Source organism: Conger conger, chromosome 10, assembly GCF_963514075.1.
Source record: "Conger conger chromosome 10, fConCon1.1, whole genome shotgun sequence".
Taxonomy (NCBI): Eukaryota; Metazoa; Chordata; class Actinopteri; order Anguilliformes; family Congridae; genus Conger; species Conger conger.
In genome coordinates this window covers 13,890,837-13,904,385 of record NC_083769.1, presented here as the reverse complement: position 1 = coordinate 13,904,385, position 13,549 = coordinate 13,890,837, and the positions used below count along the sequence as shown (strand labels likewise).

The following is a 13,549-nucleotide window of genomic DNA, read 5'->3' as shown; positions in this document are numbered from 1 at the left end:
TTACCCAACCCACCCCTTCTCGATGCCACCACCGTCGCCTTCTTTAGAGAAAATATTATAAAACTGTGAAACAGTAAGAAATCAGCTCAACATTGTCTTTTATATGAATGTGTAAATAAATATATATAATATTTAAAATAATCTGTATTTCAAACAGACACGTGGATAATTTACGTTTTCTTCTCGTCACACGCTGAATAGCGACTTAATTTCTTCCCGGATCTTTGTTCTCGTGCAGGTGTACAAACAAACAAGATTTGAGAAATTAGATATAATGGGTCAAATAGGTGAACTTTGTTGAGAAGAAGCACCGTAAACGAACAATGCGAATAACACTGTTATTAACAATATTAGATGTTTCGGCCTTGGACGTGTAAAGGACGTGTAAAGCAACGACCTAGTTAAAACAACTTCAGTATTTCAAAAGCTTATATTTCTACATTTTTCGGTGCTTTCATAGATCGGTTATTATTCAAATGTACAGTGCGATGCCTTTATTATTTAATTAGAATTCTTTCTTTAGAAAAGTTGGACATTGAAATGTATAAAAACTCCAGATTCTGTTCCTGAAGGATGCATCTCTGTCTAGCAACCAGAATGTTTGTAAGCAGTTAAAATAACTATAACACATTAATGCACAATCCTTTATCTCTCTGTTTTATATGTATATATCTTAAAGAATTCGAGCTGTTCGCGCGCCTTGTAAGCGGTCCATCCCCTTGTGCAGTCTGTGAACTGTATTGTGCTGTTTGGTTAATGCGTACTGAATGGAAACGTGTTTCTGTAAATAAATAATGACAATAATGACAACTACTCATGCTAATACTCATCCATTGTGTTTATTGTGGGTCTGCAAATGTTGATTTCATGTTTACTGTATTTACGAGGTTGAAATCCCCCGTGTTTAACTCAAAGCGTCTCATTAGGCTTAATCTTTTTGAAAAATACACTTTTGAAAATAAATGAATTATGCACCAATGTATATACAGTATGATGATTAGTTGGACATGTTTGTCGGGCGCCGGTGCTTTGGAAGATTTTCATGGAACTACGGAATTCAATTGACGCAAAGGCTGTATAGGCTACATTACCTCTGATAACGTAAGAACTGTTCGATCCAGTCCACACTTATAACAGACAGAAAATAATTTAAAGTTTTCATTACGGGTTCCTGGGCTTTGTGGTGAAGCTACATTGCGGACGCAATATCTAGCCTTACCTAGCCTAGCATGTATCAAGCGATTTGGTTACGTGATCGACTGGGCGCTCCAACAATCTTTTCAAAATGACAAATTACATAATTAGACGGCTATATCACGCGATGCTAGTCCATATTGATGAAGGAAGGAGGAAGTGCGTCTGTATGCACGATGCCTGTGATCGGATAATGGCGGCAGGTTAGGCCTTGACCTAGCAAGATGGCGGGCGATGCAGGTGGGATAATTACATGAATCCAGTTTCCTCCCATCAGTATAATAATAATTATTATTAGCAAATAACACATTTTCCGTGTATTTTTGGACAAATTCAACAATGGGAAATACATTGGGAAATGGGAAGAAGTTTTATCTGAACAGGAACGTATCTTTAAAGAGCAGCATTAGCGCTGACTGTGGCTACTATTAGTCCACCTAAAATTGCATTTAATACTGAAAGGCTTATTGTTCGGCAGAATACCCATGTGCAGAATACCCCATATGACTATGCAATGGTGGTAAATTACATGTTTTCAAAGCACTTTATTTTAAAATAAAATGTCATCGTTCACCGGATGTATCCGAGTGCAAAGATATGTGTTAGTGACATAGACAGTTTGTTCGGAAACCTGACAACATCAGCTCCCCTGGTTTTGGACACACAGTTTGCGCACGCACACACACACACACACACACACACACATACACATGCACATACACGCGCACACGCACACACACACACACACACACACACACACACATACGCGCGCGCGATCATCACCATTGACTTCTATAACTAGTATAACAAGACCCGTCACCTTACGTAATTTATTATACGATGGATAATAACATGGCCACACATCATCATTTTTTGCATTCTGTATGAACATTCACAAGTTATGTATTTGTGATAAACATGAGGTAAAAGTCGATTTTGCATTTCAATGCATAGCCTGTTATTTCACTGTCTTTGCTACTCTTAAAGCCTTGACACGAAGAACTGACATAACCTGAAGAATTCTTTGTTGTCCAGGAACAAATCAGCGGACTCAGATTCTTATCAAACTGAGTTTGAGGAGCAGAATCACTTTGATTTACACTAGGAAGTGTGTGTGTGTGCGTGTGTGTGTGTGTGTGCGCGCGCGCGGGGGGGGGGGGGTATGCAGGAAACAGAAAATGCTGCGTCCAATAATCTCATTTTCATAATAACTTGTTATGCGGGCTATTTCAAGCCATGAGTCTCATGATTCGCAACAGATCAACCAATGTTGAGAATCATGAGACGCATAGTGGAAACCAACCACTTCTTTCTGTATCTTGAATGCCAAAGATTTAAAACATGTATTAATTCGTTTATTTTTATATACTTAATGATTATTGCAATTCAATATGCATTTTTGTTGGTGACAGAATGAAAATATCATGGCTATTGCTTTCAGACAACATGACAATATAATGAGATTAATTTTTCTTATTCAATGCCAAATATTGTCGGCATTATCATTCATTGTCCGTGGTGAAATCAAACACGTAATAAACGTGATAACATAAACGTAAACACATCATGAACTTAATAAATCGGAAACAAACTTTTGATATATATTTCAATGTGACATTTAATCAAGTATGCATTTGTCATCACTCACACAGCAGTTGAGCTCATAATGACGTTAAAGAAAAGGGAAATATCGGTTACTCAACGTTAGAAAGCCATAGAAATATTGCGGACTCTTTGTTAAATGATTTACAAATTGTGCTGTACTGTAGCCTATTTGATTTTGTCATTTTGTACATATATTTCGTATTCGATTGATTAATTTCCATATCCTTCTTGGCACACGACTTATTTAGTAAAATAATGTGAAGAGACGGGTGTTTGCAGCGGCCTCTTCTAAAGGTGTATGCATTTTACAGGTGCGGACAAGGCTGTGACCATTCGCACTTATTCCGTAGCATACTGTATTTTGCCCTTGAAATGAAGATCATTTGTGAGGTGTAACTTTGGATCACACGCCTTCTTGTATGTGAGAAACAAGAAATACGATAATAACAAACTTTTAAAACTTCCTCACCCTGAACAGGTTGTGCAGGTGACAAGAACTATAGCTAGCTCAACGTGCACATTTGTCTCACGACTGATTAGTTGTAGGCCCGACTGGACTTTTATTTTTCAATTAACATGCATTTCTAAAATGCACTTTACCGGTGGTTTCTTTTTGGGGTCATGACGTAAAATTCAGTTGCACTCTCTCTCCTGTTTTATTTGTACACATCAAATTGTTTTACATGAGTTCATTCATTGTAACCCACACGAGGAAATGTTAGCATGTAACCTACTTGTAGGAGTAGGAGTAGTCTTTTTTCATTCCCATTTACTGAAGTTTGGTTTCCAGAGTCCTCTACGCACTACTCAATCCAATTATATATTTCCATAACGAGGCGAAGTATGCGAAGGTTATTTTAATAGCTACTAGCTGTTTACAAAATTGTGACTCATTTTTCAAACTTTTTAGCCAACTTAAGCCAACTATTTGCGCATGTGTATATGTGTGTATGTGTGTGTCCATACACTTTGTGCCGTTGAGATAAAAGCAAGGATCCATTTCGATGTGCATTGCAGAATACCAGTGATGCATGCAATTAAATGACAGCTAATGCCAACATCCCATCATTATACTAAAGTATCGGTCGTAGACATAAAAGTGGACTATATACTGCATTCAAGTTTTCGAGGTATTAAAAGCATGGATTCCTTTACCCTAAAGAGAAAGAATTGATAAATGCAACGACAATTACGCCTCGAATGAAAGACATTTTCATACCCCCCCCCCAAAAAATAAAATAAAATAAATAAATAAATAAATAAATAAAAACTCACAAAACTTTTGCTCTATGTTTGCGATAACAAGGTGAGTCGTGCCCGTGGGTGTCTCGTGTGCTGACGTCACGTCTGTGTTACCCTTGGCCTTGACTAGGCAGTCACTTTGACCTTGACATCACAACAGCTCGTGCATAATAAACAGGAAGAAAGGGGGTGGGGGGCTAATGCGCGCGGTTTGTTTGCAGGCAAACAAGGTGTCATTTCCAAGTCTAGACAGCTCGAGTTAATAGTATGCCGTAAATGCGTAAAATTGCGGAAGTGCACAGATGCCCCTTGACCTTAAAATATGTTAAATATCCTGTAGGATTTACTTTAAAAATCATACTCAGTTCTGTCTTTTCTACTTTTTATTCCACTTCCTTTTACGGCTCCTTGCCCGGGACTTTTTCTTTTGACCCTAAATGGCGTTTAAAGCTCATTACCGAAGGTGTGTGGGGCACTGGCCACCGGAGCCAGGTAGAACGTTGAAGTCATGGAAGTTAACGCCACCTTGACTATACAGCACGAAAAAGAATTTTCTTATCATTACTTATCAGCAAGGTGCACACTTTGAGATCAACCATTCGTCGGCCTTGAAGAGAAACGGACGTCGCACACAAGGTCACGTCTTCAAGGTATGACTATTTTATTCACACCGTGTGAGTGACGGGAATGCCGCATCCCTGTATAACTGTAACGTTTGGGGTATATTTGTTTCAGATGGTATTATTGTGGTGATATCAGACCTCGGAATTTAAAAAAAAACTTTTAAACTTCAACTTGCTTCGCTCATCGCTCGATTTGGAATTAACCAGAATGAGAACAGGCCTCTGCACGCGCATGATTTGGGGACGATGGATGGTCAATAAACCAGTAATTTTGGCCAGCGCAATTTTTTAAACAGCAATTTGACTTTTTATAACACATCGTATCCGACGTCGCATTCATTTTGTACCAGTAATATTACTTAATAACGATATAGTTATATTTTCTAACTTGTGACGGTTGATTTTAATCCTACTTTTTTATAACGAATTTTATTCTGAGAAACACAGGAGAGAACACACACGCCACACACGCGCGCACGCACACACACACACACACACACACACACACGCACGCACGGACACACACGTTTCCTCAATGTAGCTGGATACTTCAAAATAAGTGCCTATTTACAATAATTCCGCTATCAAATAGAAACGTGCATGCACATATAAAATAAATATTTGTAAAAATCCGAACAGCTCATAATGTAAGACATAACAGAGCATGCACCTGATTAATATAAACAACAGTGTCAGACCTGGATAACAACACCCTCACACACACACACACACACACACACACACACACACACACACACACACACCCTCACACGAGCACACACATAATAACTTCAATATATTTGCAGTTCAATACATATTTTGCAAAAAAAAACAACATTCATTTTCTCATCAGCAACTAAATACAGCTTAGTTGGCTAAGTCACCCGAACTGCTAAGTAGGCTACAGGAGTGATGAAATTTAATGTACTTTATATCACATTTCCTCATAAATGTAAAAAGGTTTACATAAAATCAAAACAATAATTAGAAATATGTTCATTTTGCCTGTTATATTTGTTATATTTATAGGATATATTGAAATACATTTGAATGGAATTCATGAGCATATAGCCTACCAATATTATTCTGCTGTCATATGATTTGAAGAACAAGCGCGTTAATGTATTTTCGGCGTTTCTCAAAGCAATGACAGGCAATCCGCAATAATTAAGCAATTTTTGAATTAAATATTAAAATTCTGGAACGTAATTCGCCAACAGTTCCATATATCAATATTCTGAACAAGAATTCTGTCGTAGTTCCATCAGTAGGCCTACTGTATAATATTTGCATGCGCTTTCACTCATTTCTTACGTTTTATTTCAGTTAATTATATCGCCTTCATGTAGGGGGTGAACTGCGGTCCCTCGCTGAATGGTGTTCGCAAAATAAATATTTAAACAATGTTAGGTGCGTTTACTTTTTTAAATGTATTTATTTTATAAATGGCACTATCTAAAAAAAAAACGGGTACATTTGATATAAGCGTGATCCTTTGAAATAGTAACCCATAACATGGCTCATTCCAAATGAATTTAAAACTTTGATGAACAGAGTTCGAACAACCAATAGCATTGCTGTTTGGCATTCTTTGCGCATCAGCAACACATTTGATGTTCCTACACAACAATAGGGAGTATTTTCCAAGGGTAATGAAGTACTTATGTATATATTTAGATGATGTCATTATAAAGTACATGATGCTGGTTAATCAATCGGATGTGGATGTTTTATAGGAAGTCACGTGACAGGTAGTGGAAAATGAAATGTAAGGCCGGGACAGGGGAGAGAAAGGCGGCTGATAACCTCTGGTGGCTACTGGATGGAAATATCAGGAAGTGGAACAACCACCTGGCGCTGCTTACAATAGTAGGCTAGCGCTCATATAGAGCAAGCTAACATCATAACAATGACGTTGAATTGTAGCACTTAGATATTTTATTAGCTGGGCTACACTCCGGATATTCAACTTGTGTTGGCCCAATTATCATTAATTGTGATATGATGTCATAATATATATGAGAAATTACAACATGATGATCATGCACTTTCAATCACAGAAAAGTTAAGGCTATTCATTCAGGCTATTTGACTATACAATCAAACAGAAAAAAAACATGAACATTCAAACGTTGTCTATTAATGTGAGCTTCAAATGAATTTAGACTACGTGATTGGCTCATAAGATTATAATGTAAAGATGCAGCTCGTCAGTTTTGTTTAGGCCACAAAATCTTAGGTGCCAAAAATATGTCCCCATTAGTTATTTGGAAACATTGTAAATACTACTATTAGTAAATAATAAATAATAATAAATAATGACAACACCATTCCATTCTAAATGTAGTAGTGTTGTCGCTCTTATTCTATTGTATTAAAGCTGTTTACTTGTGCTGCCATATATGTATGTATATATATATATATATATATATATATATATATATATATATATATATATATATATATAATCAGAACTCGCGTATTCATGTTTCGAACAAAATAAAAATAAATGACTGACCGTGCATAATATTTCAACGTTGCGAATAACTAAAATCACCCTAATCAACCTAAACAAAGAAATTCAGTCAATTCTGATCAGGTCGTTCATGTATTATATGGCAATCACTCCACCCCAGTTTTTGGCGACCGGATGTCCAGGTCACATTGTTTTCAAAAGGCAAAATGTCAGTTGGATGAAAGCTACATATATTAAAAAGTATAAGCAGAACTTAACACTTAATTCTGTTTAAGTTTAACATATTTACGTGAATATAGCTATGCGCTCTCTTTTCTATTTTTTTATGTTCTAGGCGGCTTTACATATCAGATCAAATCAAAAGTACAGTAGGCCTATTTGTCCCACGAAGATACACAGCTAAAGCTCCAGACTTTGAACGGGGGTGCGCGCATGCTTGTGTGTATGATACAATGACATCATTCAACATTTTTGACACATAAGCTACATTTTATAAATTAGATGACAAAGTTAATGGTTAATCAGCGGAGTCTATAATACCACCTGACGGAATCTATAATAATGCATACATGATATGAATTTATAATAATGCAATTTTCACTGCGGGCTTTTAAAATCACAAATTACCCTTATTAAGGGTGTGCTCATTGCTTTGGTATGACTATACTGTTTCAATTAGGCCGAGGCTAGTAACCGTAAATGTCATAATTTTACTTAAACGAAAACTAAAAATGTTAGCCTACAAATGTAATTAAACGAAATGGCGTTTATGTTTTTAATATTTTGGCCTTTTATAGGCTAATATATAATAACATGTGGGACACTCGTGTAAATATTTGAACATGTAATCGCAATCTGTTCAAGTTTTTCATTGCAAATAGTCGATTTAGCAGATACATTTTATTGGAAAATAAAGAAGAAAAACAATCGCATCTTTCGTGCTAATATGCAATAAACTGTGAAAAAAGTACAATGGTTTCCTTTTCAATATATTAACCTAGAATATGTTTGAGAGCACAACACTTACCAGATGTTTTTCCCCTTTGGCGGTCAAGTTCAAAGTTTTGTTTTGTTTATCTCTTTGCGCAGACATACATGGACTCGCGCGCGCCTACACGAACACACACATAGAGTGAATACAGCAAGCCTCTCTATAACTGTACATAGTGCTTTTCTCTTTTCTTAACAAGAAGGTCAATATGGCCTTTGCGACTTGCCTTTGCGACTGATAATTGCTTCTGTAGTTTCCTCAGTGTTCCAGAACGTTATGTTTCTTAAGAGATATTAAAACTATTAGTGTGTGTCAATTTTATTTAGTTGTGTTTACTTTAGTAAAAACACAATGATAATGACTTTCCTTTTTAAAAGTATACGGACCTCAAACACAAAACTATGTTTGCCCATGTCTAAAATACACTGTAGAATTGGAGCGAAGGACGACATACTAGCGAGTTACGTTTGGCCTTTGTTCTAGCATAACACGTTCAAGAGTATCTCTGAGTTTGTTTATTTTTTTATTTTTTATTTTTTTATTTATTTAGATAGATAGATAGATAGATAGATAGATAGATAGATAGATAGATAGACAGATAGATAGATTCAGAAGTAGGGTGCTTCAAAATAGTCTCTGCAGGGCAATAAGCTTAACTGTTGAAATGCATGAAACAAACCCAAAAAGGGGGGGGGGGCGAGCTCTCTATTGTTTTTTCTTCTATTGCCCTGTCTGGAAAGGACAGCGGATTCCAACAGCGTAATTTCAAATAGATGCGGACATTCATGTACTAGACTGTGACCTTGAACTGCCATGCGCCAAATGGTTAACCGACTTCTTAAGCGAAAAGTGAAACTTCGTAGCCTATATACAGTTGACTCTCTGCGTATGGTCAGTTTATTTGTTTTTTTCATATATATTTTCAAAATCGCCGACCGCGGAGTTCCTGGAGAAGAAATTATTTTATATTTTAGACATTCATGAAGCGTTGTGACTCATCATTATTTGTGGCGCGTGGGGGTAACAACAGCGTGGCCTGCGTCTCCGGTGACTCGTTTTTAAGGTAAAAACATAATCTTATGTCTCACATCATTCTAAAGAAACTAGCCACATCCTTAATGTACACTTTTGCGTGTATATGTATAGGCCTAACGGCTAGTTTGCGCTTGTTTAATTGGGTACGAATAATTTCGGTGTGTGTATTTCGGTGTGTCACATGTAGCTGCCATTTCCCCCATGGTGCTTCGGGGTTATCATCGTTGTAAAGCTGAGAAGTTCTGAAATGATATCGACTTCGCCACACTATTGTAGCGTGCTGCATTCACTGGGATTTTCTGTTGTGCTGCCTCAGGAGACAAAATGGCTACGAGGTATTTCAATCACGAGGCGACACTCAGGGCCCATTGAGACAAAAACATTCATGTGGGAAAGCGTTCGAGATTGTAGTGTGCATTCTTGACCTTACCTGACGTAATAAGATGGGTTTCTGCCGCAAATAATTAATGAGTTTAAAGTCAGACACTTTAAAGCAAACGTAAAAAGCGGTTGATATTTTGGTTCATTAGTATGATATGTTGTGCCAGACGTGCCAACAACAACAGTAATAATATTACAATTATTATGATTATTATTATCATAATAATAACAACAATAATGTTAATAATAATATGAATAATAATCATATCAGACACAAAAACCGGAAAGTAGAAGTAGTAGTACTGGTATCAGAAAGAAGTAGCAAACCTTTCTTCGCACACACACACACACACACACACACACACACACACACACACACACAAACACACACGCACACACACACAAACGTGCTGGTTTTGAATGTAACAAAAGTTATTGTTACATAATATTGCATTACACACAACGTCGTACATACAGTTCATAAGGCGATGCGGCGCTATCGCTTTATTTTGTTGGTATTTCTATAACGGAGGTTTAATTAAGATATGTTACAGTTTAATTGGAGTCAAGCATTACTCCACTCCCAGACTGACAGCGTATGCATGGTTGGTAAACAGGCTGTATATGTAAAACCTTCCAGATGAATCCACGTGATCCAGGAGTAGTTAATAGTTAATGCAATGATCTGATCTGATGGCAGAAGGGGGGATGAGAGGGGGGGGGGGGGGGGGGCGGGGGTGGGTGAGAAAGGGGAATCGGGGCATGGCCATGCTAGGGCATAAGGGCATATTTTGGCAGCGACAGTAAGCTATACATCATACAATTTGATAGCTTTGAAAGGATTTGGAATTTGGATTTGACAAAATGCTTGTATAACATAGTACGTATCTTCAAAACATGTAGGCCTACTTTGTTTCATTGCTGGGAGAGCGAATTTCATCCCACTGACACCTTGTCTTAATGAATAAACAAAAATAAAAAAACCTATTCCAGCCCATGGACATGTTTATTATTTTCTCTCAAACATTTGCAATTTCTTTTTTCAATAGGCAATGGTTAATATTTTTATTATTCATTTTGAATGTATACATTTAATTATGAATCAAATAGTGCCCAATGATTTTAGACTGAGGGAACCATTCTACGTCTCTTCAACTCCCTAGTAAAATCCATATAAAAGAATGGCGGACACTGTAACAAGCTTCGCAGTGTATGGCTATGGCCGTTTATTGGGGGTATCTGTTAAGTTGTTCCTGTGAGGTGTACGAGAGTACATTATTTGAAATATATGCTGTTAAAATAACCTTATAGAAGATCGTCTTATTTTACAGAGCCAATGGTTTCAACCTACTGACCCCGTTACTGTAAATATGAGCGGAGTGTGGCTATGGGTATCAGTATGTCCTTAAACCAAACCTGTAAAAAGCGACATCGCGGCTTTATATGACATTGAATTTAACCGTAATTTGCTCGAAAATAAAACGTCAAATCCTCATCCTCCTTCTTGGAAAATAAACATTTTTAGCAGGAGAAACCATTTAAAGACTTAAATACATTAAAGGATAGTTCCATATATCTGCAGCTTCCTCTTTAAAAATTTAGCTCGCACTGATTGCAATGTAACATGGCAAGAATCTACATTTTAAATAAAATACTTTATAGTATTTTTAAAAAGCGTATAAAACCCGTAATACAGAAGTTAATGTTTTGTTTTGTCTGAAATGGACCTAGTGGGTGGTACCTTCTGCTGCGCGAGTTAGCACGACCACGTGACCTGAGGACGACCAATCAGACGCATCTCTGGGTTTAACTATGTTAAATGTCAGATTGCAATAAACTAGAAGCTGTTCGTCGGGCCCGCGGAAATGGGCGAACATAATCTCCTTAATCCTGGGTTTGTGGGACCTTTGGTAAACATCCACACGGGAGACACTTTTTACTTTCCAAATTTTAGGGCATCCGGCGGACAACTGGCGGGGCTACCTTCCCTCTCCTACCCGAGAAGGGACAATGTATGCTCCCTCCCGTGGAACGCAACGGAGCACTGCAATGGATACCCTCAATCTTACTTCGGAAGCCCGGTCCCCATTAACCCTTCTTTCAACCGTTCGTGTGAAATTACCCGGCAGGATGACGGTAAATGCTACTACGGCAACGGCAGCATCAACAGGGATAACTGTACGGAGGGCGCCAGCCTTAAACGAGAGGACAGGGCAAGAGACGCTTCCTCCATGTCGTCCGAGCACGGACTTCACAACGGGATGGAAAACAGTGGTACCTTCTCTAAATATGACTATGGGGCCCAGCATCTGACCCAAGACCCGCCGTCATGTCAGTCCCTTGAATCCGACTCTAGCTCGTCGCTGCTCAACGAAGGTGGGAAGACCCCCGCTAGCGACCCACAGACACTGGCGTCGCCAGGAAACCACGCTGTCAGCATGGCCGCAGGAGGTGAGTATCACTGCAACTGTGTTCATAACAGCAACACCTGGTTGTTTTGCATGCGCTAGAGGCATGGATTTGCTGCGCTTCATCCCAAGTTTATTAACTGATTTGTTGCCGGTGCTACACCGCTGAAATATGCAGGCTCGCCCTTGGTCGGACTTGCGTGGTGGACAGACGCCGCTAGGGGTAGCCCTAAAAAGGCTCGTTTCAGCCATTCGCTTTCAATGTTTTCACGACATATTAAAAGCTCAATTTTTGTGATTACAATGCATATGTTTTAAGCATATTTACCTTAAAAAATACTTTGGAGTTATGGGTACTTAGTATTGTGATCAATATATTTGGAAAGTAACGCACTGGAGGCTTTTGATTGTGCACATAAATTAGGGTGCGATTACTTAAAGGAGCGGTCCGCTGTGGGTGACTGCACTGAGAGGAGACCGGGTTGGTTTTTCTTTTAATGACTCGTAAAAAGAATTAATACATGTCGTTGTTCACTAAGAAGCCATTTAATATGCCTTGAAAAAGGAAAATACGTCTGGGTATTTGCAAGCAGGACTTCATTATCACCTTAATGTAACTTTAACTGCCACTGTAAAACTTCATGTGACAGAGACTACTGTAAATTATGGAGGCCTATTTCTGTATACAGAACAGGAGACGAGATTACCATGTTTGCAAGAAAGATATGATACATGTTCTGGACTACCGTTGTCTCCACATTGAAAACGGATTTTACTTCACTTTCGTCTACATTATTAAGGCAGATGTGAAAGACCAGCATCAGTTAGCATGGGCCTACCTATCTCGTCTTTGAGAATTCTAATGAAAAACGAGCCGACTAAAATCCGCATGCATTAAAGGATAGGCGAATGAACAAAGTCAGTGTTTGTCAAATCCTGGGTGTTTTGACGTCAGTCTGTGATATATAAATATAATATATATTATCTATATATATAAATATAGTCTTTATCTGACAGCCCTTTAAGGAACCGTGAATGCTGTGTCTAATACGTGTTCACAATACGGACTATGCCCCCTCCAGGTGCCCCGTGGTACCCGATCCACACCCGGACCCGCAAGAAACGCAAACCCTACTCCAAACTCCAACTCGCCGAGCTGGAGGGCGAATTCATGCTCAACGAGTTCATCACCAGACAGCGACGGAGGGAGTTGTCCGACCGCCTCAATCTTAGTGACCAACAGGTTAAAATCTGGTTCCAGAACCGACGAATGAAGAAGAAAAGACTGTTGCTAAGGGAACAAGCCTTGTCCTTCTTTTAGAGAGCAAAACGATGAAAAAGGAAAAAAATCTGAACCAATCACCTAGCAGTATAGCCTACATATATTGATCAAATGTAGCCTTCTGTTATCGATTATTCCTTAATAACTATCACGAAGCATGCACACCTTACAGAGATCCGCCTGAGAGTAAAGGCAGTATGTCTAAAAAATATATAAAGAACGTATAGTAGCACATTCAACAGCACAGTTGACCAAATAACAGCACAGAAGGTTTGAGGTTTGTTATCGGTTCTGTACAGTCTGTTGGAAGCA

General features: G+C 38.3%; 1 protein-coding gene across 1 annotated transcript; it reads left to right on the top strand.

Annotated features, from left to right (window-relative positions):
* The first annotated feature begins 11,412 nt into the window (after positions 1-11,412).
* On the top strand, positions 11,413-13,276 carry hoxc12a (homeobox C12a). The gene is made up of 2 exons (XM_061258804.1): positions 11,413-11,998; positions 13,038-13,276. The coding sequence occupies exons 1-2, from the start codon at positions 11,413-11,415 to the stop codon at positions 13,274-13,276; spliced, it is 825 nt and encodes a 274-aa protein (XP_061114788.1).
* The last annotated feature ends 273 nt before the right edge of the window (positions 13,277-13,549 follow it).